The sequence below is a fragment of the Vombatus ursinus genome, unplaced genomic scaffold (genome assembly GCF_900497805.2).
Source record: "Vombatus ursinus unplaced genomic scaffold, bare-nosed wombat genome assembly UNPS02014798.1, whole genome shotgun sequence".
NCBI classification, from domain to species: Eukaryota; Metazoa; Chordata; class Mammalia; order Diprotodontia; family Vombatidae; genus Vombatus; species Vombatus ursinus.
The window spans coordinates 47,124,883-47,150,350 of NW_020954576.1; the positions used below are offsets into that span (position 1 = coordinate 47,124,883).

The 25,468-nt window shown below is 44.3% G+C and overlaps 1 protein-coding gene across 3 annotated transcripts in view; it reads right to left on the reverse strand.

Annotated features, from left to right (window-relative positions):
- Positions 1-15,106: 15,106 nt before the first annotated feature.
- Positions 15,107-25,468, reverse strand: part of IKBKE (inhibitor of nuclear factor kappa B kinase subunit epsilon) — a 38,826-nt gene continuing 28,464 nt past the window's right edge. For 2 of the 3 annotated variants that reach the window (XM_027870763.1, XM_027870761.1), the window contains 5 exons: positions 25,364-25,465; positions 22,794-22,890; positions 21,525-21,637; positions 20,866-20,937; positions 18,917-19,744 (listed from right to left, as the gene is read on the reverse strand). In XM_027870763.1, coding sequence (XP_027726564.1) covers positions 19,681-19,744; positions 20,866-20,937; positions 21,525-21,637; positions 22,794-22,890; positions 25,364-25,465 — 448 coding nt within the window. In that variant the 3' untranslated portion in view covers positions 18,917-19,680. Of the gene's footprint in view, positions 15,913-18,916; positions 19,745-20,865; positions 20,938-21,524; positions 21,638-22,793; positions 22,891-25,363; positions 25,466-25,468 lie in introns of those variants that run through there. The other variant, XM_027870762.1, reaches the window with a different exon arrangement.

Consider the following 25,468-nt stretch of genomic DNA (forward strand, 5'->3'; position numbering starts at 1 on the left):
TAACAAAGTAAATAAAAATATAATAAAGTTTTAAGATTAAGTCAATAGATGGCCCTCAGGGATCCTTAGGTATGGATTAGTGGCCTCTCTTTCTATTTGAGTTTGACACTACTGGTCTAGGTGGCCACTTCCAGATTCAATAAATTCAATTCAACAAACATTTATTAGGTGCCTACAATGTGCCAAACACTGGGAATACAATTTTTTAAAAAGTTCCTGCCCTCAAGGAACTTACAATCTAATGGACTAAATTTCTAAATCTATTACCCTACTATCTCTGAGCCTCACTAGAAAGCCTGAGTTTGGTTAGAACTCTAAAATCTACATTCCTATGCTTGTCCAGAAGCAGCAAAAGCCAAAATTCCACAAAAAAAGAGGGCATCTGGCTGTGAAAAAAAGTGTGTGCATGGGTCAAGGTGGGCAGGGTGTATGAAAACCTTCAGTGTAACCTTGGCTACTCTGAACTGTGTTTTCTTTTTCTATGAAGTTGGGGAGAAATCACTCTGGCTGCTCTCTACCATTTAGAACTAGTGGGAAATAAAATCAGAGACCAGTTGCAGGGATGTTTCCAGATCTATTGTGGGTGGTTAGTGAGGGTGGAGAGAAACTGCTGAGGCAGTATTATTCCTAGATTTTTACTACTAAATACATAAAGGGAAAACCTCAATATGGGGATGAGTTTTGTCATGCTCTCCCATTTTTCTTGTAAGCTTCGCACCTGTGGGGGCCTGCATAACTAATAAATGTTTGCCCTTATTCAACTCTCTGTTATCCATCCATCTCCATGGGCTTGGCAAACAGTGATTAGGTCTCTTGATCCTCCCAGGCCAACAACATGGAGAGAGATTACTCTCCTCAAGAGAGGCAGGGAGCTCTGATGAGGAAGGAGGTAAGCCATTTATAAATAGACAAGGGTGCCCAACCAGATTAGGATAGCGTGAAGAAGGTCCTGTGTCTGATTTTTACAGGAAAGATTATCCCAAACCAAGCCCAGAGAGACAAGTTAAAGGTTTATTAGAGAAGGGAGTTCCATCTCCCCATACAGATTGGGGCACCTTGCCTAAATTGTGCCCCTCAATCCTGTATCACCTAGTATTATACGATCAAAGTACAGTAACCAAACTGGGCAAATTACAAGAACAAAAATGGGGGAGGGATTTAATCTAGTTTCCCAGTCCCTGCAGAGGCTGTACCTTATTTTTTTTTCACTTGGTAAAAGTTTGAATAACCAAATTTAATTCTGAAATAATCTTTTAATTCAATTTAACAGCAAGCATTTCTTCAGTGCTTGCTCTTTATGAAGGTCTATGCTAGTCACAGGAGTTACAAGTATTTAAAAATGACATAGACCTTACTCTCAAGAAGATTTTATTCTTTTTTTTTTTTCTTTTGAGACTGGGTCTCCTTATCTTGACCAGCATGGAAATTCAGTGGCCACTTGCGGACAGATCCCACTACCCTGCTGAGCACAAAAGCTTTGACCTGCTCATTCTCTCACCTAGGCCAGTTAGAAGCTTCTCAGGCAGTCTGGTGCAATCCCCCATGCTCCCCAATATGTGGTCCCACTATCTTGGCCCCAGACAATGTTAATCCTATTGGTTTTAACCCTACTGCAGCTCAGAACTCCAGAGCTCAAGGGATTCACCAGTCTCAGCCCCTCTACTAGCAAGGATTATAGGAATGCACAACCACACTGGGCCAAGACACTGACATTCTTCTGCTAGGGGGAAAAAGGAACAGATGTGGCATGGTAGTTCTGAGGTTAAAGGGCCTGGTTTCAAATCCTGCCACTGATGTTTTCTACCAGTGTGATCTTAGGCAAATCACGGGTTTTCCCTGAGCTACAATTTCTTAAACTATAAAATGAAGGGGTTGGATTAGATAAGACTTCTGAGGTTCCTTGCAGCCCTAAATCTCTGATTTTATGACGTGTGCAGATAAAAATACCAGTCAACATGTGATAGAATCAGAGAAGAAATCCAGACACAGTACTCTAGGAAAATGTGAGGCAGGGAGAACATTTCCACCTCTGGGGGGATAAGGAAAGGCTTCATGGAAATGGCCTCTGAGCTTGATCTTTGAAAGAAGAGAAGAATCCCAAAAGGCAGAGATTCCAAACATGGGGATGGATTATATAAGGGGAGGAAAGAAGGAAATGGAACCTCAGGCTCAGGAAAGAGCTTGTACTTCACTTTGGCTGGAAGACTGAGGGCATAACGTGAAATGTCTGGAAAAGTAGATGGGAGGGAGCCAGATTGTGGTGGCCTGGGATGAGGAGGGGTTATTTTTTTCTCTACTTTTCTATAGGTAACGGGAACTGTGGCAGCATATCATAGTAAATAGAGGGAGAATCTTGAAGCCAGGAGGAACCGCATCCCCTGTCTGACACATACTGGCTGTATATGTCTTTTAATGTTGGACAAGTCATTTAATGTCCCAATATTCTAGGCAACTCTCTGCTTAGAAGGTACTGATCTGTACTGGTAGAAGGGAGTTTTCTCATCTGGGAGTTCCCTATACCAGTGAAATCATGTACAGTCCCTATCCCTAGTAGAAACTGAAGGTTTTCCATGGTGGGGATGACACAGTCAGGAAGGCAGCATGGAGTGAAAGCATGCAAGATTTAGGGGCAGACCTGGATTGAAATTCTGCCTCAGACCCTTATTAGATGTCTAACGCTGGACAATTCACTCGACCTCTCTAAGCCTCAGTTTTCTTCTCTGTTAAATGGGAATGATAACAGCACCTCCCTCACTGGGATTGTCCTAAGGATTACATGAGATAAAGGATGCAAAGGGTTTTGCAGACTTTAAGTCACTGGGATGTGTAAATGTCAACTATTATTATTTTGGCTGCTTGGTGAAGGCTGAAGAGAAGAAGGAGGCCCAGAAAAATCACAACCACTGCTATGATTGGGTTTTTTTTCTTCCTCTGAAGCATGCGTGTTTGTTTCATCAATCCAGTGTGATGAATCCCTTGGGGGGAATTGAGGATTACGATGTTGTAGGAGTGACAGAGCAAAGTCTCCACTGACCTTGGGAACCAGAGAATTCAGTGAAAAATTCAGGCCTTAAGGAGCTCTCCTCCAGGACTCCCCCGCAAGCCCGCCAGCTGTCTGAACAGATGCCCCAGCCAGGGGTGGCTATGTTGAGCATTTCTGAAGGAAGAGGCTGCTCCTTCTGGAAGGGACTCTTCCTCAAAATCTTCTCCTCTCGAATGGGAATGAGAATGGAGATGAAAACTTGAGATAAAAAAACGCAGTGCAGCAGACTTTAAACATTTATCAAGTTTACCAGGTTATGTGATGTGAGTCAAGATAACAAGGTCTATAGGATGGAATTGAGAACCATCTCCATGTCTCTGCTCCCCACACAGGACCATAATCTACTGGGACCTGGTTCCTCCACTGGGTAGGGGGAGCTAGAGCCCATTCATGCTATACCCTCCCCCTACATGAGTACATATTTGTAATTAGGGCCAACCCCCAATTTCAAGCCCAAACAAGGGGCATTCCAGGGATCAAATCCCAAATCCCAAATTCCTTATAGGACTAATATTAACTAGGGTAGGGTAGCTAGGTGCTCGGTGGATAAAGTGCTGTGCCTGGAGTCAAGAAGACCTGAGTTCAAATTCAGCCTCAGCTTCTTACTAGCTGTGTGATCCTGAGCAAGTCATTTAACCCGGTTTCCTCATCTGTAAAATGAGGTTGGAGAAGCAGACCACTTCAGTACCTTTGCCCAAAAAGGGTCATGAAGAATCAGACGTGACTGAACAACAACAACAGTTGAGTGGGGGAAAGGGAGCAAAGCGCTTGTGTCTGCTGCCTGAACGCTTTGTTTTAGCTAAATCATCCTTCGACCATTCAGGCTCTGAGGCTGGGGCTGCTGGCAGCAGCACCCTCGGCTGGGACTTTTGCTCCAAAGTGGCAAAACTTCTTGGCTCCAAATTGTAGACTTTTTCTGCCTGTGACTCACAAAAAGCACGACCCGCTTATGGCATTATGGGGGTGGGAGGTGTGTATGTGCTGGGAGGAAACGCATTAGGCTCCTTGAGCGGGTGTCATCAGAGAGGGTCAAGGACCTTACGTGATGAAGCTGTTTGGGGGATTTTAGCCCTCCCCCTTTACTTCCTCCATGATTGAAATGCTGAAGAAGATCATAAGGAAACACTATTGTCGTTCAGTCATTCGGTTGTGTCCATCTTCATGACTGCCATGGACCATGCTGTCCGTGGAGTTTTCTTGGCAAAGACACTGGCTGAGTCTGAGGCCAGATTGCAGCTCAGATCTTCCCGACGCCAGGCTCAGCGCTCTATCCATTGAGACACCTAGCTTCCTCCTATAAGGAAACATAAAGAATCGCAGTTTTAGAGTTGGAAGGGATCTGAGAGGCCATCTACTCTAACCCTCTTTATTTTAAGTAAGTAAGTAACAGAATGAAAAGTAAGGGACAGATTGTTGCCTTTCTTTTATTTATTTATTTATTTTTTGTGAAGCAATCAGGTTAAGTGACTTACTCAGTGTCACCCAGCTGGTAAGTGTCAAGTGTCTCAGGCCAAATTTGAACTCAGGTCCTCCTGCTCTATCCACTGTGCCACCTAGCTGCCCCAGATTCTTGTCCTAAGGAGAGCCTGTAGCAAAGAAGAAGTGAGTCATGTTTTTGTTTTACTTTCAGGGATTTTTCTGCAGCCTGTGAATCCCCGAGGTCACTGGGGATCCCCCATGACTTTGACTCACACCATTTTTTTTTTTTAGCAGATCTATGAGGATGAAAAGGCTGAAGGGGGAGTTTCACCACCAGAACTCGGGGGGCCTGTGCAAACTTTTTAGGAAAACCCCCTCCTCCTTACTTAAATGCAAAGTCAATAGTTCTCTAGCAGAAACACTGGATTTTTTTTCCCTTTCCCTGTACAGAGAAGATTCCCTGTGAGTATCTGAGCCTCAGCAACCTGAGTAACCAAACTCCACCAAGGCTTACTGTGATGCCTCGTCTCAGTGCAGAGATGATCCCAGGCTCTGGAGGGCTGTGACTGTGGAGTACAAGCCCTGGCAGGTCTCACTTCATGGGGAAAGCTTTGCACAGCCCCGGGGATTGTGGGGCCCTCAACTGAGAAAAAGGATCATAGAGATCACCTAGCCCATCCCCCTCATCTTACAGCTGAGAAAACTGAATCCCAGAGAGGTTAAGTGATTTGCCCAGAGTCCCATAGATCGTAAGGGACAGAGAGAGGATTTGAACTCATGTCCCCTCACTCGAGTCAGTGCTGTTTCTACTGTCTATAGATTCAATTCCACAAGCATTTATCCTATGGGTTAGGCACTGGGAGTACAAAGACAAAAATGAAACAGCTCAGTGAGCTTTTATTCTCTGGATGCAAGCTGGCAAATTTACGGGCTGGCTAACTTGGCTAGGGAATTGCTCTAGAGAGAGACTCATCACCACTAACTGGCTGGCCCAATGGGTAATGAATTCTTTTGACCACCATAACTTACAAAGGGGGCAGCTAGGTAGTACAGTGATTAGAGTATTGGGCCTGGAGTCAGGAAGATCTGAGTTCAAATCCAGCCTCAGACACTTATTAGCTGTGTGACCCTGGGCACTTAACCCTGTTTGCCTCAGCTTCCTCTTCTGTAAAATGAGCCAGAGAAGGAAATGGCAAACACTCCAAAATCACAGCCAAGAAAATCCCAGTGGTGTCAGAAAGAGTTGGACAACACCGAAAATGACTGAACTGAATTACAAAGACTATCTATTAAGGAATGGAGTATAAGCTTCTTGAAGGCCAGACTATTCTGTTTTTGTCTTTGTATCTCCATTGCCTGGTGCGGTGCCTAGACACATGACAGGCACTTAACAAATGCTCATTCAAATTTAATAGAATTGCCAACTTCAGTGGTATAAGAGGGGCCACACATGAAGCATGAAAAAGAACCCAAGCAACTAATCTGGATATAAAGGCTCTGGATATAAAGGAAGGGATGGTCTTCGATCTCACTCTGTAAATGTTCTGTTATAACAGCATAATCTGGAGTAGGTGGGTATACCCCACCACCTGCCCAGAACCCACCACCATGACTTAAAGGTTTGTCTTTTGGGGCTCCTTCAACCCTGAGGCTTGAGGGGATTAGCTGATCCAGGGCTTCAGGCATACCTACAGAGAGAGGTCAGGGCTTGGTGGGGGCTACCCCAGCAGACAACCAGTCCAGTGACTTTTGCACTGCTCTCAGGTCACAGTTGGCCCTGGAGGGCGTTTTCTACAGCAGAACTCACACTGCTAGTACCATTCTGGCTCTGGTCCTGGCCAAGGTTATGGCATTTTCCTCTCTCTTCTGCTATTTGGGCTGTTTGTATACACTTTGGTTAGGACTCTAAATGTCAGCCCACTTGGCTCCCTGGCCCCTCTGGCAACAGAGGGGTCTGACCAAGCAGGCACTTATGACCTAGGGACATGAGACTTGTATTGAACCTCACTTCTTCATTTTACAGAGAAGGAAACTGAGGACCACAGTGAGGAAATGTCTTGCCCAAGGTCACGCAGCTTATCAGTGGCCAGGATTTGAGCCTAGCTTTTCTGACTCCACTCCTTCTCCTTCCGCTATGTCATGAGAGGGGAGGGAAGGAAAGTATTTATTTTTAGGAGTTCAATGACGCCACCTCTATCCTGGCCTCAATTTTGTAATTGATAATTCTAAGCTACTTCAGCTGGGTTCACGATAAGGATTATTTTTCTTCTTTCTTCTTTCCAAGTTGGAAAAAGTAAAATATTCCATCCGGATTTGCATCAACTTTCCTCTCTTGGCTAGCTAGAGAGGGAGAGCTCTAGGCTGAGGCGCCTTGCATTCCAACTCATCTCCCGACCCCACCGCAGGGGCAGGAAGCCATGGAATGCGGTGGAGACATAAGCAGGACACCAGCAGAAGGGAGCCCGGGAAGACACAGAGGTCTCCCCCGACTCTTTTTATCCTCCTCCCAGTCCCAGACTGGGGAGGGTGAAGGCTTCAGGGAGAGGGGCAGTGCTGCCGCCTTTGATGAAGAGCCAGGAGCCGGGAGCTAGACCAGAAGGAGGGCTGGACCAACTCCAGTCATGCCGGGCTGCTCCTTCATAGCGTCCAGTTATGAGATGTTTGCTCAAGGGCACTTAGGATGATGCAGAGAAAGGAGGTTATACATAAAATAATCTTTGACACTGCTTGGAACTAGATGGATCCCCAAACTGACTGCCTTTAGCCACTTTTCCTTGGCTGTCTCTACTAAACTGGCTGTGTAAAATTGAGCAAATCACTAAACCTCTCTGGCCTTAAGTATCTGCATCTGGAACATGAATTTGACATCTGTGTCCTCCCCTATTTCTGAGACACACCTCAAGAAAATGGAAGGGATAGGGATTCTAGGGAGGCAGCTAGGTGGTGTGGTGGATAGAAAGCTGGGTCCAAAGTCAGGAAGACCTGAGTTCAAATTCTACCTTGGACACTTACTAGCTGGGCAAGTCACTTAAAGCTGTTTGCCTCAGTTTCCTCATCTGTAAAATAAGCTGGAGAAGGAAATGGCAAATCCCTCTAGTATCTTTGCCAAGAAAACCCCGAATGAGGTCACAAAGAGTCAGACATGACTGAAAAGAGTCAACAACAACAAAAGTGATTCTAGGTCTTTGAAGAGAAAGACTATTGAAACCCAGGGCATTATTATTATTGATATCTCTCCATGAAGAAGTTCTGTTAGCCTTGGGTGCATGGCCTTGGGCTCACTTAGAATGTGATTAGTGGGACGGAGAACCTCTTACCAGCTATAAGCTTTTCTCCTGAGATATCAGAGGCTTGGCCATTTCACTTACTAAACATCTGTATTTGACTTTCAAGGTCACCCGGACTGCCACTGAGAATCCTACCTGGTCTCATTGAGACTAAACATGGGATGCCTGGCAGTAGTTACAGGTGCCCAGGGAGGCCAGTGCAGGGAGTTCCCTTCAGGGCTATTGGGGTGACAGCAGCTTCAGCCTGAGATTCAACTGTCACGAACTAGCCAGACACCATACTGCAAAGGACTAGGAGGCCAAATTACATACTCCTCTCCCTCTCTCACTGCCCTTACTAGAGGTAGCTAGGTTGTGCAGAGGAGAGAACCCTGGATTTGGAGTCACGAATTGTTGTTCAATTGTTTCAGTAGTATCTGACTCTTCATGACCCCCATAGGGGGTTTTCTTGGCAGAGATACTAGGGTAGTTTGCCATTTCCTTCTGCAGCTCATTTTACAGATGAGGAAACTGAGGCCAACAATGTTAAGTGACTTGCCTAGGGTCACACAGCTAGTAAGTGTCTGAGGCCAGATTTGAACTTGGGAAGAGGAATCTTTCTGACTCAAGGCCCACTACTCTATCCATTGTGTCACCTAACTGCCCAGGAGTCAAGGATAGTTGAATTCAAATCCTCTCTCAGACACATAATAGCTGGATGATCCTAAGCAAGTCTTTTAATTTCTCAGCCTCAGTTCCCTTATCTGTAAATGAGGACAGTAAAAGCAACTACCACATAGGAATTGGGTGAGGATTAAATGAGATAACACGTGTAAGGTGCTTTACAAACCTTAAAGCAATATCTAAATGCTATTGGTGATGATGATGATGATGATGATGATGATGATGGTTGCAGAGGTGTCCAGATGGGGTTAGATTCAAGCTCCTTATTCATGGAGTAGTCTAGTCCAGGGTACAAGTTTGGAGAAAACCATTCTCAGGGTATTTCTAAAGGACAGCTAACAAGGCTCCCCAAAATGGTGTACCTCATACCTCAGTGTTACATGTTAATGACCTTTGGTTCTTGAAGGCTTTGCTGGCAGACTCCAAGCTTTGGCATGTCCTACTAAGATGGAAAGGCATTGAATATGAGCCCCAGTGACAGACTGCTGATTGTTTGAGAACCAACTTCACTAACCAAAGAGAGGCTCACGATCAGAAGGTTGGACACTCACTAGATGATGAATTTTTTGGCCATGGCAGCTTATGAATCAGATAAGGACAGGCCTTATGATTTCATTGGTAGAGAGAACTCCCAAATGAGGGAACTCCCTTGACCTACATTTATTGGCACTTTCTTTGCATTTTTTAATTAAATTTTATTTCTTTTCAATGAATAAGCATTTTTATTGCCCTCCCATTTACCCACCCCCATTGAGAAGAAAAAGAAAAAGAAAAAGAAAAACAAAACCCTTGTAAAAATATGCATTGTCAAGAAACATGAATCCCCACATTGACCATGTACTAAAATGTTATCTCATTCTGTGTCTTGAGTCCATTACCAGTCTTGCAGGAGGTGGGTACTATGCTTCCACAATGGTTCTCTGGAATCATTGCACTGATCAGAGTTCTATCTTATTTACAATTTATAGTTTTAGAAAGTGACTTAGAACACTGAGGTTTGGTGATTTGCCCAGAGTCTCATAGACAGAGACTAGACCAGGGATGGGGAACCTGCAAGTTCCTCACCCCTGGACTAGACAAACCCAGGTCTTCCAAAGACTCTGGCCATTGGTCGACTGAGTCCAGATTCCAGTCCATTATACCACACCACCTTTCATAAATCAGATAAAAATGCAAAATGTTTCTCAGTCTTGTTTCTCAGTCCTTCTGTTTCTACAGTTTCAGTGATATGGTAATGGAAAGGGGGGCCAAGGGAGCGAAAGCTCACACACTTCATGGACAAATATTAATTTAACTGCTTAAATTAGTAATGCATGATCTTTGTTCAATGATCAAGGAGCTGACACATTCTTGGAGTGACTGAACCATGTTCATTTGTCATTCTTATGACAAATGAGATCAGAAGACATAAAGAAACTAGAAATACAAGGATAAGATCATTGCAGTTTATGTGCCATCATTATATCATCTAAAAATTTTCTGTCTCTTAGAGACCTCAGGAGATATCTCATTTAACATATACCCAACATTGTAAGCCAGCCTGTCTGAAGCAGCAATTTATCCTGCAGAAGAGACAGGAGGCAGTGTGTGCTAACACCTTGACTGCCACCTCCTCTGAGGACCCAGAGCTAACACCTTGACCGCCACCTCCTCTGAGGACCCTGGAAATTGTAATGGTCTCTCCAAATATTGAGTGGAACAACGCTTGTGGATCCCAGAAACTACCTACACCAATCACCAACTGCCACAGACAAGAAGGGAAACCCAAGTCCCAAGAATTGCCTTGCCCTGGAGCATTTGTCTTACTCACAATCGGGCTTCTACAACCGTCATCCAGGGAAACAAACCCTATAGAGAAAGGGGCTCCCATCTGCACAACCATCACCAATTGTTGAACAGCTACCACCTGTGGGGCAGATGAGTCAGCCCAGCTGAAGTATCAAGGCATCCTGAGGGAGAAACAGCAGATGGCATGGGTCAGCAAGTCAAACAACCATCACCTAGACCAAGCCATCCCCAAGACACTGGTGGAGACTTCCTAGTCGTAGTCCTACACTGGCTATATCTTTCTCCTCTCTCTATCTTGACTCCTTGATGAACTAGATCAATTCTACACTGTTCTCTGCATTCAAGTTCACTGACCCAAGAATTGTAGTGACCTCACACCACAGTCTGCCCACTAACCCAGCTATCAGCCCAGAACCTGCAGCTATTGTAAGGGGAGCCAACCGCCTTTGCCGGTGTTACAGCCCCAGCCTCTTCAGCAGCTATAGCTACTGAACTCTTGAAAAAGACAGTTATTTCCATCAAGGACCTTGGAATTATCAAATGGTTTAACGTCAGAAATAGATATGCTTTTCTCAATAGAAATGACATTAAAGGCTCTTACCTAATGTGAGTTGGGCTCTCTGGCATTCAGGACACAATGTCACCATCTGCCTCGAGATTAGACATAGAGGATAGCTAGGGGAGGAGTTGAAGAGTCTAATCATCCATCTCCTTGAGCAGTCCTCTTTCTAGCCTCTGATACTCTTCTTGGACCCATTCCTCAATCATTAGCATACTCCCCACCTGTCAAACTGTCCCCAAAGTGATTCAAAACCCGTTGCTATCATGGGACCTCGTTCATCACCCCCAAACTGCTCACCCCCTTACTCCCATCCTCCTCAACTCTAAGCCCTAAATACCTCACTCCTGATCAACCTGTCCCTAGTGCTCCCTAGAACGCCTGATCCAGAGTTCACAAATGATTTCATTTTAAGGCTTTTCCTTTCCCACTCCCTTCATATTCTGGCTTTCAATGAGATCTGGCTCCCTTCAAATGACCTGACATCCCTAGACACCCTTTCTAGTACTGGTTTCAAATTCGCTCATACCCCCAACCAGAGATGCACTGGTAAATGTTTTACAACTGGCTCTCTGAAAAAAGAAATGTACCCAGTAATACACTTTTAGGTTTAATCTGCACTAATATTTTCTCCATCACTTTCTTAAGTCTAGACAATCAGCAAAATAACGAGTCAAGCCCTGACGTATAACCTTTGCCAGTTTTAAAGGTGTAAATGCTCACAGTGAAAATTTAACAATTGGCTCACGAGCAGAGCTGACCCTAGTAGCCTCCTGCGCCCAACTTACTGGACATGGTGGTGGAAGTGGAAAACTTCTTTTTTCTCTAGTGACACTTTCGGCTCTCATGTTGCCACTATCACAAGGAATTTCTTTTCCTTTGAGGTTCATTCGTTACAAATTTATCACCTAAATCAAGATTCCAATGCCTGTAATCTACTCTCCTCCTCCCTCCCCCCCCACGTTATCCTTCCTTCCTCAATGAGGTTAGTGCCTAGCTCACATCCTTTTTCTCTATGCCTTCTTGGTAGGAGACCTCAACATACATACTAATACTCCCTCAAACTTCCTAACTTCCCAGTTCTAGCTTACTTGTTTCCCATGACCTACTCCTCCATTCTGCCTCAGTTACATGCAGAAATGGTCATACCCTTGATTTTGCCATCACTCACAAATATTCCACTTCCGTGTTTGTGAACTCCAAAATTCCTTATCCCTTTTATCATTCTATCTTTTCCTCTGTCTTATGTCCCCTCCCCCTGTTCTATGTCCTCATTGTGACCTCCAGTCCTTCCACCCTGAGTTCTTTCCCAGACCGTCACCCCTACTCTGGCTATACTTTTCTCTTTTCCATATCTTGACCCCTTAATGAACTAAATCAATTCGACGCTGTTCTCTACACTCAAGTCCATCGCCCGCTTGTCCCATCGCTCTTATGCCTCATCAAACCTCACCCTTGGATTACTTCATTATCCAGTGCCTTTGCTCTGGGAGCTGGAGAAAATTATGGAACCATGCTGAGTGGGTCGACTACAAAATCATATTGCATCATCTCAACACCATACCTATCTTAATGCAGTTTCCTAAGATCCCATCACCTTGATTTATTTGTTTGTTTACTCTTATAGACCATGTCACCCAGTTAACTCACAGACAGCTGCAGTTCACAAACCCCGCCAGATCTTTCTTCGAGAAGCAATTGTCTAGCCATGCTGCCCCTCCCCTCCTGTATTTGTGAAGTTGATTTTTTGAACCCACTTTACAGATTATGAAGTAGAAGACTTTTCTGACTATGTGTAGCTCCTGTTTATATGGCATTAAGGATTACCGAAATCATAGCTCTTTGCATATTATCTCCCCATTAGACTGTGAGCTCCTTGAGAACAAGGGCTGTTTTTTACATTTCTTTGTATCCTCAGCGATTAACACAGTGCCTGGCACATAGGAGGTGCTTACTAAATGCTTACTGACCAACTGACTGACTGACAATAACCCTCCAGAAAAAGGAATACAAGTATTTTTGTTCCCATTTCATAGATGAGGACGCTGGTAGACAGGTTAGTTGACTTGTTCATTGACACATAGCTAATAAGTCTTGGAGCTAGGATTTGAACCTAGGTCTGGCATCCCAGTCTAATGCTTTCCCTGCCAATTCAGCCTGTCACCTTGTGTGCTGGATGAATGGCCCATTATTTTTTCTTCTCCTTTCCTTGAGAAGATGGTAATAATTACGATTATGATAATAATTATGATTTTTAAACCAGCAAAAAGCCACTGAAGAATAAATGAACCTAGAGAATTTGGTGTGAGCCCAAACATAAAATCTCGAGCTGGAAAGGACATTTCCCACCTTCTAGCTCAATGCTAATTTGAGAACCAATCAATCAATCCACAAGGATTTATTAAGTGCTTATTATGTGCCAGGTACTGTGATAAGTTTCAAGGTCATGTTGGTGAAAGCAGGAAAGTCTCTGTCCTCAGAATGATTCAATTCATTCAGGGGAGACAATATGTACGTGAAGAAATATATATTAAATTTATACAAAATTAATACAAATTAATGTGCATGGGTAGAGCAGCTATGTGGTACAGTGGATAGAGCACTGCACTTGGAACCAGGAAGACTCATCTTCCTGAGTTCAAATCTGATCTCAGGCACTTACTAGCTGCGTGACCCTGGGCAAGTCACTTCACCCTGTTTCCTCAGTTTCCTCATCTGTAAAATGTGCTGGAGAAGAAAATGGCAAACCAATCCAGTATCCTTGCCAAGCAAAATCCCAAATGGAGTCACGAAGAGTTGGAAATGACTAAACAGCTTACAACTTTACATTTATCCCTATTAAATGTCATCCTGTTGGAATTGCTCTGTTGTTTTAGCTTATTGAAACCTATTTCTACCCTGCCTGTTAGCTGCTGCCCCCATTTTATATCATCTGCAAATTTGAAAAGTGCACTTATCTATACTTTCATCCAAGTCATTGATTAAAATGTTGAACATCACAGGCCAAAGACAAATCATTTGGACACTCCTTTAGACAACTCCCTTCACGGAAGATATTCACCCATTAATCACCACTTCTTTGGCCCCATCATTCATCAATTAGATGACACACTAATTGCGTGGAGCCTTGGAACACAACAAAGTCTTATCAAAGAAATCCATAGTCATTCTAAAGAGATAAATGCATAGTGCTTGGATGAAGACACGAATCTGGACAGGCAGCACACTAAATTAGTTGATCAGTGTGTAGGTGTGTGTAAATATATATAAATATGAATAAAAAATGAAATATATGCATATATATGTATATATTTTACCTAAAGATATATGTATGATATATGTGTATAGATATATGTATACAAACACGTGTATACACACGCACACACATACACACACGAATACTGAAGATTAAGAAAGAGCTGTACTTAGAAATAAATGGGAGGAGCAGTTAGAACTAAACAGCATTGGGAAAATTACAGATGACTCAAACAACAAATGGAAACTTCCTTCCTAGGAAGAAAACAAACATTTATTAAGTGCCGAATGTATGTTAGGCACTTTACAAATATGATCTTATTTGATCCTTCCAACAACCCTGGAAGGTAGGTACTATCATTTTTTTTTTTAATTAATTTATTTATTTTTAGTTTTCAACATTCACTTCCCCAAGATTTTGAGTTTCAAATTTTCTCCCCATCTCATCCCTTCCCCCACCCCAAAATGGCATGCATTCTGAATACCCCTTCTCCTAATCTGCCTTCCCTTCTATCTCAGTAGGTACTATTATTAAGAAACTGAAGCAGGCAGAGATTAAGTGAGTTGCCCAGGGTCACACAGCTAGTAAGTGTTCAAGGCTGAATTTGAACTCAGGTCTTCCTGACTCCAGTTCTAGAGCTCTATCTATTACACCACCTAGAAAACCTTCTCTCTGTAGTCATCTTCTTCTCACTGATGACTCTTTTTCTGGGAAACACCAGTTTGGAAAGGATCTCAGTCACACTTCTCACTCTCAATTTGACTATCTCTAGATTCTATCTCCTCCTCTGCTGCATTGCAGGCACATGGAGGTACCCTTCCTCCTCTTTCCCCTTTCTTTCTTTTCTTTTTAAAAATATTTTTATTTATTTTATTTTTAATTTATGGAATAAAACAAGCATTTCCATAACATAGTATAATAAAAAAGTGATTGCACACGAAACTGCAAATCTATTATGTGCAACTTGCTATTTCTTTTAAATATATAATAAAGTTATCCTGTAAATTTCTTTTATTTTCCTTTTTTCTTCCTTCCCCTCCCCATCCTAGAGATGGCTACCATTAGACACAAATACATATTTACATATGTAAAATAATTCTGTACATACTTCCATTCATCAGTTCTTTCTCTGGATGCAGATAGCATCTTCTTTCATATGTCCTTTGTATATAAGGTATGTATGTACCTTTGGGTATTTATAATACTCAAAATGACTTATTCACTCTTCCCCCATCAGAATGTAAGCTCCTTGAGGGTACGGACAGTCTTGCTTGCTTACATTTGTATCCCTAGTGCTTGATGTGGTGACTGGCATTTAGTATGAACTTAATAAATGGTCTATCATCTATCTATCTATCTATCTACCTATCTATCTCCATTCATCCATCCATCTTACTATTTGCTTATCTATCTAAATTATGGAAAGATGCATGGTAGGTATAAGTAGGCTATAGCAGAAGTGCCAAACATGAGGCCTGTGGGCTGCATGAGGCCCAAAGTACTCCCAAGTGCTGCCCAAACCAGATTAAAATGTAATGAGAAAATATTTAGCAAAATAAATAAAAATACAATAAAACGTGGATGATAATACATTTTAAAACTAAGTCAATATGTGGTCCAAAGGAATCTTTATGTATGGGTTTGTGGCCCCCATTCTATTTGAATTTGACACCACCAGGCTACAGTATATTGCCCATGATGACTTGCTGCAAGAAACAATGTGAAAGACATTAACAGCACCAAGGATCAGAAAAGGTGGTTGGTGGGTATATGGTAAGTAAGAGTGATGGAGAACAGACATCCTAAGTGCGTCCACCATGCCTCTCCGTTCTCAAATGTCAGAAGAACCAGATAAAGGCCTCTAGCACGTTGAGTGGATTCTCTATTCAGAATTCACCTAGAGACATGGATAAGAATTGCCCTGAGTGAGAAGCTTTGGAGGGGCTGGGATCTGTACAGGTGGAGAAGGCTCCCCTACCCCCACCCCAATAAGATCACAGGTTCATCAATGTATAAAAGTTAGTATTTCCAAAGAGAAAACATATTGGCAGGTTTGGACATAAAACTCAGGCCCTGTTATTCTCCAGAGCTGCCTCTGCTAACTTCCATTGCTGTTTATAGAGAATAGCCAGATATGTCCATTTTTACGAATGGCCTTGTGAAGTGTTTATTTTGTTTATTTTTGGTTTTGGCTTTCATTTGGATGAACTTGGAGCCAGGAAGGCGTTGGGTTCAAATACCATCTTAGACACTTATTAGTCATGTGGTACTGAGCAAATCACTAACTTATTTGAGCCTTAGTTTTTTCATCTGTAAAATTGGGAAAATGGCACCCACCCAAGAGAATTATTTGGAAAATCAAACAAAATAACGTATATAAAGTAGGTTGGAAACTCTAAAAACTCTTTGTAAATAAGAGCTGCTATCATTATTATTAATACTACTCCTATCTGGATTCATATTTTACCCAGGTGCTTTCCTTTCCATTCTAAACACGGTGAGTTTTCTCACTTGGACCTCCATCTCTTTCAATTAATATACCACTCATCTCCCCCCCTCTTGTCCTCAACCTTACTTTAGTGGACTCAGCTTAGCAGAGATACTTAGGGCCTGGATTCCTTTAAGAAAAGGGAGAAATCAATTCTGGGAAGGAAGAGCTGTTAGCAGAAGACCTTAGCCTGAAGCCAATTTGGATTTCCCCATAAAAATCTGGGAATTCCTGGATTTGCAAGAAGCTTACACAATTAGTCTGAATTAGTTGGACTAGAGAGCCACTGAAGCCCCTTCCAACTCCCAAATGTAGTGATTTTCTGGATCCTGAACACAAGTGAGCCCAAATACCTCCTTTTTATTGTTTGTTTTGTTTTGAGAGTCAGTTGGAGTTAAGTGACTTGCCCAGGGTCACACAGTTAGTAAGTGTTATGCGTCTGAGGCCTGATTTGAACTCAGGTCTTCCTGCTTCCAGGGCTCTATGCACTGCAACACTTAGCTGCCCCTGAATACCTCTTTGATAAAATGAAGAAATCCAGACAACTGCCTAAAGCATTATTCAACTCCAATATTTAAAACTTGACCTAAAATTTTAAAAAATAATTTTTAACGTGGTTTTGGTGGTCTGTAGAGTAACAGATACCCAGGTGGGTAAGAGAGAGCAAATCCTTTCTTCCCAGAGTTCCAAACCCCACGCAGCTGAGAAGGGAAGGAATACCCTGCCTCTTCTTCCATGGGTAGCAATATGATGAAAGACAGGGAACTGGAGGGAAAACAGCACCAGGCTTGGAGTTCGGACACTTGGTTCAAGTCCTGAACCTGATGTGTTTTAGCTGTGTGACCAAGAGCAATTAAACTAACTCTCTGTGCCTCAAGATAGGGAGAAAAATGCTTTCCCTACCTACCATATAGGTTTGTTATGAAGTACTTTGAAAACCCCACGGCACTAGGCGTGTGTAGTTATTTTTAGTAGTAATAAAGGTATTTTTGTGAATCTTAGGATCAAATTTGAGTCAGGTTGAAGCATTCTATTTTCTGGAAGATAGGAAAAGCTTGGTGGATTCGTGGGGTCTTATCAGGGCTATCTCTTTTCTTCTTCCACCTGATCAACTCTAAATAGAAGGAGAGTTTTTTAGCTAGCCACATTATTATGAGTGAAGGTAGATTATCAAAAACTGGCCAGCAATCAGGCATCTTCCCGATTGGCTGAGAGTAAACCTGGGATTGAACTCAGTCCAGAGGGCCTAGGTTTTTGAGTACTTTGGGGTACTTTGGGGAGGAAGACTCCCATATATTTTGGGAGTCCTAATGAGGCCACAGGCACCACCAGTCAGAAACCAGACCTACAAGGACCATGGAGTTCAAACTAGATCCAGAGATAATTAGCTGGCTAGAATAGCTTAGAAACTCAGTTCTGCACTGGAATCTTTTATATGATTGTTCATTTACTTTAGCCTGGTATAGTTTTTCTAAATTAAATGGCCTTTTTAAACTTACAAATAAAAATTTTATGCACAAGATGACCCAGGTAGGATAAGGGGAAGGAGGAACAGGTACTAGACAGGAAGGGAGATGGGAAAAGGCAGAAAACCTAATTAAGGATCAGGTGCAACAGTTGTCTGACTAAGGGAGACATTGTGATATGACGGAAAGGACCCTGTCTCTCAAGGCAAAGGACCTCAGTTCAAATCTTGCCTGTGAGGACTACCCTGGGTGATACTGGGAAAGGCTTGACCTCTTTGGGCAATTTCCTCATCTGTAAAAGATGAGGGGGCAAGGGAAGATGAGGCAAGCTGCACTATGGGCTCCTTTCAACTCTAGTCTATGGACCAAAAAATGCCAAAGGGGTTGGTTCCATGTCTCAAACCAGGGAGCAGAGATCAGTGAAAGTCTTGAATTAGTAAAGGAGAAAGCTCTGTGGCCAGGCACAAGATTCCCTGGATCGTCCTCAGGGAAAGCTGGAATCCTTAGGAAGTTCGTAGAGATCAGTGAAGCCTGAGAATGGGAAAGCTTCAGGCCTGAATCTCACACACGCTGCAGCTTATTGGTGGGATGAACAGAACAACCCCCGAGCTGAAGCCATTCCCCGAAACAGGAGCCAGGCAGGTATGACAAGGCCGAAGGATTAGAATGCAACCCTTCAGAGGCTCCCCTAGCAGTAGACCAGTGGGCAGCCAGTCTCCTGAAAGGTTCCTTTTTTGAGGGAATACTCAAAGCAGGAATCATTCGGGAGAGAGGCTGCAACTCGGGGTGAGGGATGATGTCAGGGAATGCCGCTTGATATGATTTGTAGGGGCCCACCCTCACTTCTCATTGCTTCCAACTCTGCCATCATTTCCTTCTCCCACTTCCCTTTGGCTCATTAGAGATCTCTCTCCAGAGAGCTTGTATTTAGCCACCAAACACAAGGAAACAGAAAAGTGAAGCCATGTTTATTCAGTGGGATTGAGGTCCCTTTCCGGCGGTCCTTCAGGACCACTTCTCCATTGCCTTCAGACTCGGGGCATGTGGGCTCCAGCTAGCTGGCAAGGCAGTGTTTTCCAGGCCCTTCTGAAGCCTTCCAGAGAGGTGTGTGTGGGATAGCCCAGGAATTCAGTCCTCACTCTTTTGGGACGATGATGTTTCCTTCTTCAGCCTGATTGTACGGACCTGGAATTAGGCTGAAGAATAGCCAGGAGGCTTGGATTTTTCTTCTCACCAGAAGCCAGGGGGCTCAAGGAGAAATAGGACAGAGTAGAGTGATGTGTTGTCTATCACCAGATACATTCAGGGAAGGAAGACCAAAGCTTAGCTCAGCATCCACAGAAAACCTCTTGCCCTCTTCCCTGGAGGGCAAACCTCTGAACCTGGAGGGGATGGGGAGGATTTGTCTCAACCTTGTCTCCCCAGTTTCCCAGTCCCTGGTACCAGCTGAAGAGTGCAAGACAGAGCTATGCAAGGACCAAATCTTGATAACACACAGAGGTCAGTGTTGGTGCGCAGAAATCGGGCGTGCCTCACAGCTCCGTGAAGAGATGAACTCCTGGGTGCTGTAGGTTCATAGTGTAACAAACTCATGGCCAAGACTAGTGAGAGTTAATGCTGGTGCCTGCTGGCCTGAGGGGAAGTAGGATGAGGTAAAAGATGGGGCCAGACCTTGCCCTACAGTGCTGATGAGCCCAGGGCCCCTTAAGGTTCAGGATTCCACTACCTCACTCTCAGCTCTCAAAGACCCAGAGGCAGATGGGACCCCACTTAACCTGTAAACAAAAGGCATGTTTTAAATTTTCTTGTGCAGAAGACAAGCAATTTACAGACCATTTCTGCTCCCCAAAGCTTAGGAGAATAGAGAGAAGAGGGGGCAAGGTCATGACCAGCCAGTTAGTCAACAAGCATTTGTTAAGTTCTACTGTATGCACGGCATCGTACTGAGTGCTGGGGATACAAAGAAAGTCAAGGAACAGTCTCTGATCTCTAGCAGCTCTCAATGTAATGGAGGAGATACCATGCAAAGAACTGTGTAGGTACAACATAGACACGGTGTAAATGAAAAGTAATCTCAGAGGGAAGACGCCAATGGGAGGGGAAGACTGGGAAAGACCTGCTGCAGAAGGGGAAGTTTGAGCTGAATACTGAAGGAAGCCAGGGAATAGGAAGCAGAGAAGACAAAGGAGAATTCCAAGTTAAGTGACTTGCCCATCAGAGGGGGAGTTTGAACTCAGACTTCCTGACCTTAAGCCCAGTCCTCTAGCCACCATATTATGCTGATTCCTAATACAGAGGATGCTATAAAGATGACAACCCCACACAGCTGATCCATACACTGTCAGAGAGTTTGTTCCAAGAGCAAAGACAGATAGCTTATTGGGAGGTGGGTGGGTCGTGACATCCTGAAGGAGGACTGAGGCATGACCTCACACACTTACTAAAAATTCAAGTGATAAGAATAATAACAGCTAGCATTTATATAGCACCTACTATGTGCCAGGCACCATGCTAAGTGAACTCTTTACAACTATTATCTCATTTGATTCTCACAACAACCCCGGGAAGGAGGTGCTGTTATTATCCCCATTTTACAGGTCAGGAGACTAGTAAAACAGGTAAAGTGATCTGCCCAAGGTCACACAGCTAGCAAGTGGCTGAGGCTGGTCTGGAACTCAAATCACCCCCACAGCTCTGATCTGACTCTGGGATGGTTTCCCAGATTTTAAAGCTTAAATAGAAAGGTCAACAATTCATCGGGGTTAGCGCGATAACCTGGAAATGGCCAAAACTGATATCTGGCTGCTGGGGAAATCTGAGATGTGCTTGCTTTACGGACCAGGGAGGCGTGGCCGCTCAATCTGAAAACAAATGCTGTTGATCTTCACCGCCTTACCTCTCAATGATTCGATTATTATGTTGGAGATCAAAGGCCAGTAACTTCATCTCCTCTCGGAGCTCTTGAATGCTGTGCGGGGAACCAACAGTAAAGATTCAAGGCTCAGGCCAGGAGCGATAGGAGCCAATCCCACAACCAGATGGGCAGTTTGGGAGGATCCAGATCTTTGGGTGGTTACCCCATTTGCCATGAAGGCTCCTTCCAGAGCTGGTCCCAAAGGATCATGGGATTTAGATCATTGGATTACAGATCTAGACCTGGACAGAACCGGAAAGATCAATAGGTCCAACTCCCTAATTTTACAGAGGAGGAAAATGAAACTCAAGTAGGGCCCAGGGTCATACAGCTGGTGAACGTCTGGGGCAGGACCTGAACCCATGTCCACTCCAAGTCCACTTTTGCCATACCACAAGAGATCCCCTATACCCAGACTTAACATAAGGCAGGACAATGGTATTCCTTCCCTTGCCCTGCCCTCCCAAACTTCTTTTTGTTTTCGTTTTTGGTTTTTTTTTGGAGGCAAAATGAGGTTAAGTGACTTGCCAGGGTCACACAGCTAGTAAGTATCTGAAGCCAGATTTGAACTCAGGTCCTCCTGACTCCAGACCCAGTGCTCTATCCACCGAGCCACTTAGGTGCCCCCCTCTCAAACTTACTGGAGAACCAGGTCTTTTGGTAGGAGTCTGGAATAAGCAGCAAAAGGAGGGGGAGAACTCTGAGCCGCTTTCATTCTGCCCTGCCAAAGCCGACGAGATAATCGGTCCAGGGCCTGAAAGGGAGGAAAAAAACCCATTTGCTCGGGTCCCTAGCTTGCCCAGTGATCTCCATATCCCAGCTTCCAGTCACTTCAAAAGGCCATCTTGTGGAGTCCCTTGCCTCCATCCTGGAAAGATGAGCGTCCACCCTGTCTTAGAAGCCTCTGGGGAGGGAGATTCTGTGAGTGGGCAACGACCTTCACCAGTGTTCAGTCATCAGACCTTTGGGAAGGTCTTCCTTCTACCTCACCTAAACTCTTCTTGCTGCAACATAAACAATCTGCTGGGAAAGCAAGGTGAGGATATTTGAGAACAACCAGGTCAGGGAAATCTCCAGCCTCTGAAACAAGTAGAGTGTGTGTGTGCGTGTTTGTGGATATACTCCTGTGTCTGCCGGAGTGAAGGAGACAAGCATTTATTAAGCACCTACTGTGGACCAGGCACTGTGCTAAATGCTTTATCAATAGCATCTCATTTGATTCTCACAACAACCCTGGGAGGTCGGTGCTTGAGGAAACTGAGGCAGACGGAGGTTAAGTGACTTGCCCAGGGCCACGTCGCTATTAAGTGCCTAAAGCCTGGTTTAAACTGGGGTCTTTCTGCTTCCAAGCCCAGCAATCTAGCTGCCTCTGTTGGACAGTGGGGGTGGGAAGGTTCTTGACTGAAGGAACGCGTCCTTGATCTAGACCTCCGATGGCTCATCAGGGCTGGTGTCCTTATTCTGGTCTCATCACTTTGAGCACACCCAAAACCAAGCAGCCAGGGAAGGGTGGAAGCCCTCGTACCTCCTTCCCTGTACACAATGAAGGAATGAGCTTACTCATCTGAAGTACAATCCACCTGGATAAGTGAAGCCACAAGGCATCTGTTTGGAAGAGTGACGTGGCATTGGACCCAGACAGGTCCCACCCTTCCCACCCAGGGATGTCACAGCCTTACAAAAGCAGTCCCAGGAAGCACCACTGCTCCCCAGCCCCAGCTCAGGCACCACCCGTAAGACGTGTCTACAAGCATCACTTCCCTGGCGGAGGTTTGGAAAGCGGCCCCCTAAACTAAACCCGTCTGGTCTGAGTGAAGGGCAGTTTTGTTCCGAAGCAGAAAGGCAGACACAATGACCCCAGGAGTCACTGGCTGTCAAGTATCGCCTGGCACTGCTGAAGGGTACCTCACCTTATTGAGCTGCCCCTGGGCTTCTCGGGCTTCCATTTTACACGCGTTTACTGAGCTGCCGACCAGTCGGAGATGTTTTCTTGTCTCATGCACCGTCCTAGGGAGGAGGGAGACACAAAATGCACAGTAAGACTCAGGGACACACTGCCATGCCTTCTTCCCAGCAGCATGTAGTTCAGCCTGCCTTCCTATGTTGTGCTGCTGCATAGCCAAGAGGATGTCCAGGGAGAACGGACCAATCATTCCACATCTGTCCCAATGACCCCATGCTGGGCCCCCGGGGGACCGGCATCCCCGTAACTAGCCATTTACATTCTTCAATGCCTTTGCGCCTCCAGATGTGCACTCACTCACACAGACCCCGGTGTGATAACGATGATGAATTCTGACTGATACTAGATGCTGCTCCCATAATCACCATGTGGATGTGGTAGGAATCCCATTACGACGCTGATGTTGGGGGAGGGGGATCCCACTTGCCTCATGGCCTTTCTCTTCAGCAGTGAGAACCACAATATGCGTGACCATGAATTCAGGGGCTAGACTGTAACCCTTAGTTGAAACAAATCTAGGAGGGGGGTTTGGGGGTGTGTGTGTGAAATGCTCGAGAGAAGAGTCCATCCACTATTCTAGCAGATTTTCCCCTTTCCAAAATGTTCAAAGCCCATAGCTTTGCCCTCACCTCCCACAGAACAAGAAGACTTGGGCACACCTGTAAGATCATTTCCTGATGCCCACCTGTGCACCCGTTAATACATATATAAAATGTATGTATGTATATATACACACATGTATATATTGCATATATGTATAGGTACATAATTGTGTACAGGTATAAATATACTATCTGCATGTATACATATGTGTGTGCCGGTGTAAGTATACTGTACATGTGTATATATGTGCATGTGTAAATATATGATATGTGCACATATGTATACATGTGTATATATACTGTACATGTGTATACATGTGCATGTGTAAATATATGTTATGTGCTTACATACATATACATATGTATATATACTATACACGTGCATATATGTGCATGTGTGAATATATGTGTGCACATATGTATGCATGTGTGTGTATATACTGTACAGTGCATATATGTGCATGTGTAAATATACTATGCATACACATGTGTATATGTGTATAGATGCATGTGTAAATATACTATACATGTATAATGTGTATATGTGTGTGTGTATATACTGTATACATAGATATACTGTATATATGTCTATGTATGTGTGTATATGGGTGCATAGTCTCCCCCATAAGAATGTAAATTCCATAAAGGGAGGATGATTTCATTTTTGCCTTTAGTCCTCATTTTGTGTCCCTCTCCAATTATTTTATATGTGTATATGCTGTCTTCCCCATAAGGCTGTAAATTCCTTCTATCCCCAGTGACTAGCACACTGCCTGGCACAGAATGCTTTTTGATTGATTGATACAAATAGGAGGGGCGTTGGGGGTGGAGGTGGTTGTGGTGGTAGGGACCAAAGTCTAGAAAGGTTAGCAGAATGTAAGTGTGTAAGGGCAGACTATTTTGTCTTCATATCCCAAGTGTGTTATTGTTATTGCTGTTCAGTTGTGTCTGACTCTTTGTGACCTTATTTGGGGTTTTCTTGGCAAAGATGCTGGAGTAGTTTGCCATTTCCTTCTCCAATTCATTTTTACAGACGAGGAAACTGAGGCAAGCAGGGTGAAGTGACTTGCCCGGGGCCATACAGCTAGTAAGTGTCTGAGGCCAGATTTGAACTCCTGAAGAGGAGTCTTCCTGCTTCCAGGCCTGGTGTTCTGTCCAGTGCTTAATAAAGTGTTGATGAGTTGCTGAGTTTTCCCAGGGTTTCACAAGGCAGGACTAAGGAGCTCTGTCTCCCAGCCCAGGGCTCTCACTCCTCAAGATCATGTTAACTACTTGTGTAACCTTGCGTAAATCACTTTACCCTCTCTGGGCCTCTGTTTTCTCATCTGTAAAATGAAAGGGTTTTATAGATGGCCTCTGAGCTTTATATCCTTCCAGGTCAATATCCTATTGATTTGTGTTGATGCTTTAATGGGACCATCTCCCACTATACTCAGTTGAGTCTGAAATCATTTCTGGTCAAAGAGAAAGGGAAGGGGGGTCAGAATCTAAAAGGGACTGGACAGACCCCCAAAGCCCCTCTAGGGTAGAGGATGGCATGTTGTTGTTGTTTGTCCTTCATTCTCAAAGAGGGCCATGACATCATGGAGGTGATGCTGTGATGGCATGTTGAGGAGGGCCAGGAAGAACCCCACCTCATTCTCTGACTCCCTTGATACCACCTTTAATGGCCATGAACCACCCTGCTCTTCTTTCTGACTCAAGGATTCTGGCAGATTTTCACTCCCGGCTTCTCAGACAAAGCCCCTAATAAGGGTCATGTTGAGGGGGTGGTGGGGGAGGGGAAGGGAGTGGACCCCTTGAGAGCCTAGGATGGCGTCTGGTGGCCTGAAATGATTTACTCCAGATGTTGGAGCATTGCGATAAGGAAGGGATGCTTCAGGGGAGAGGAAGGAACCCCGGGCTCGCCCATTACCTCATCCTCTTGCCATGTATGAGGAGCGCTGTCTGATACTTCTGCACACAGTCCTCCTGAAAAACCAGCAGGAGTCTTTTAGCCAGATGTCCAAAGTTCACCCTA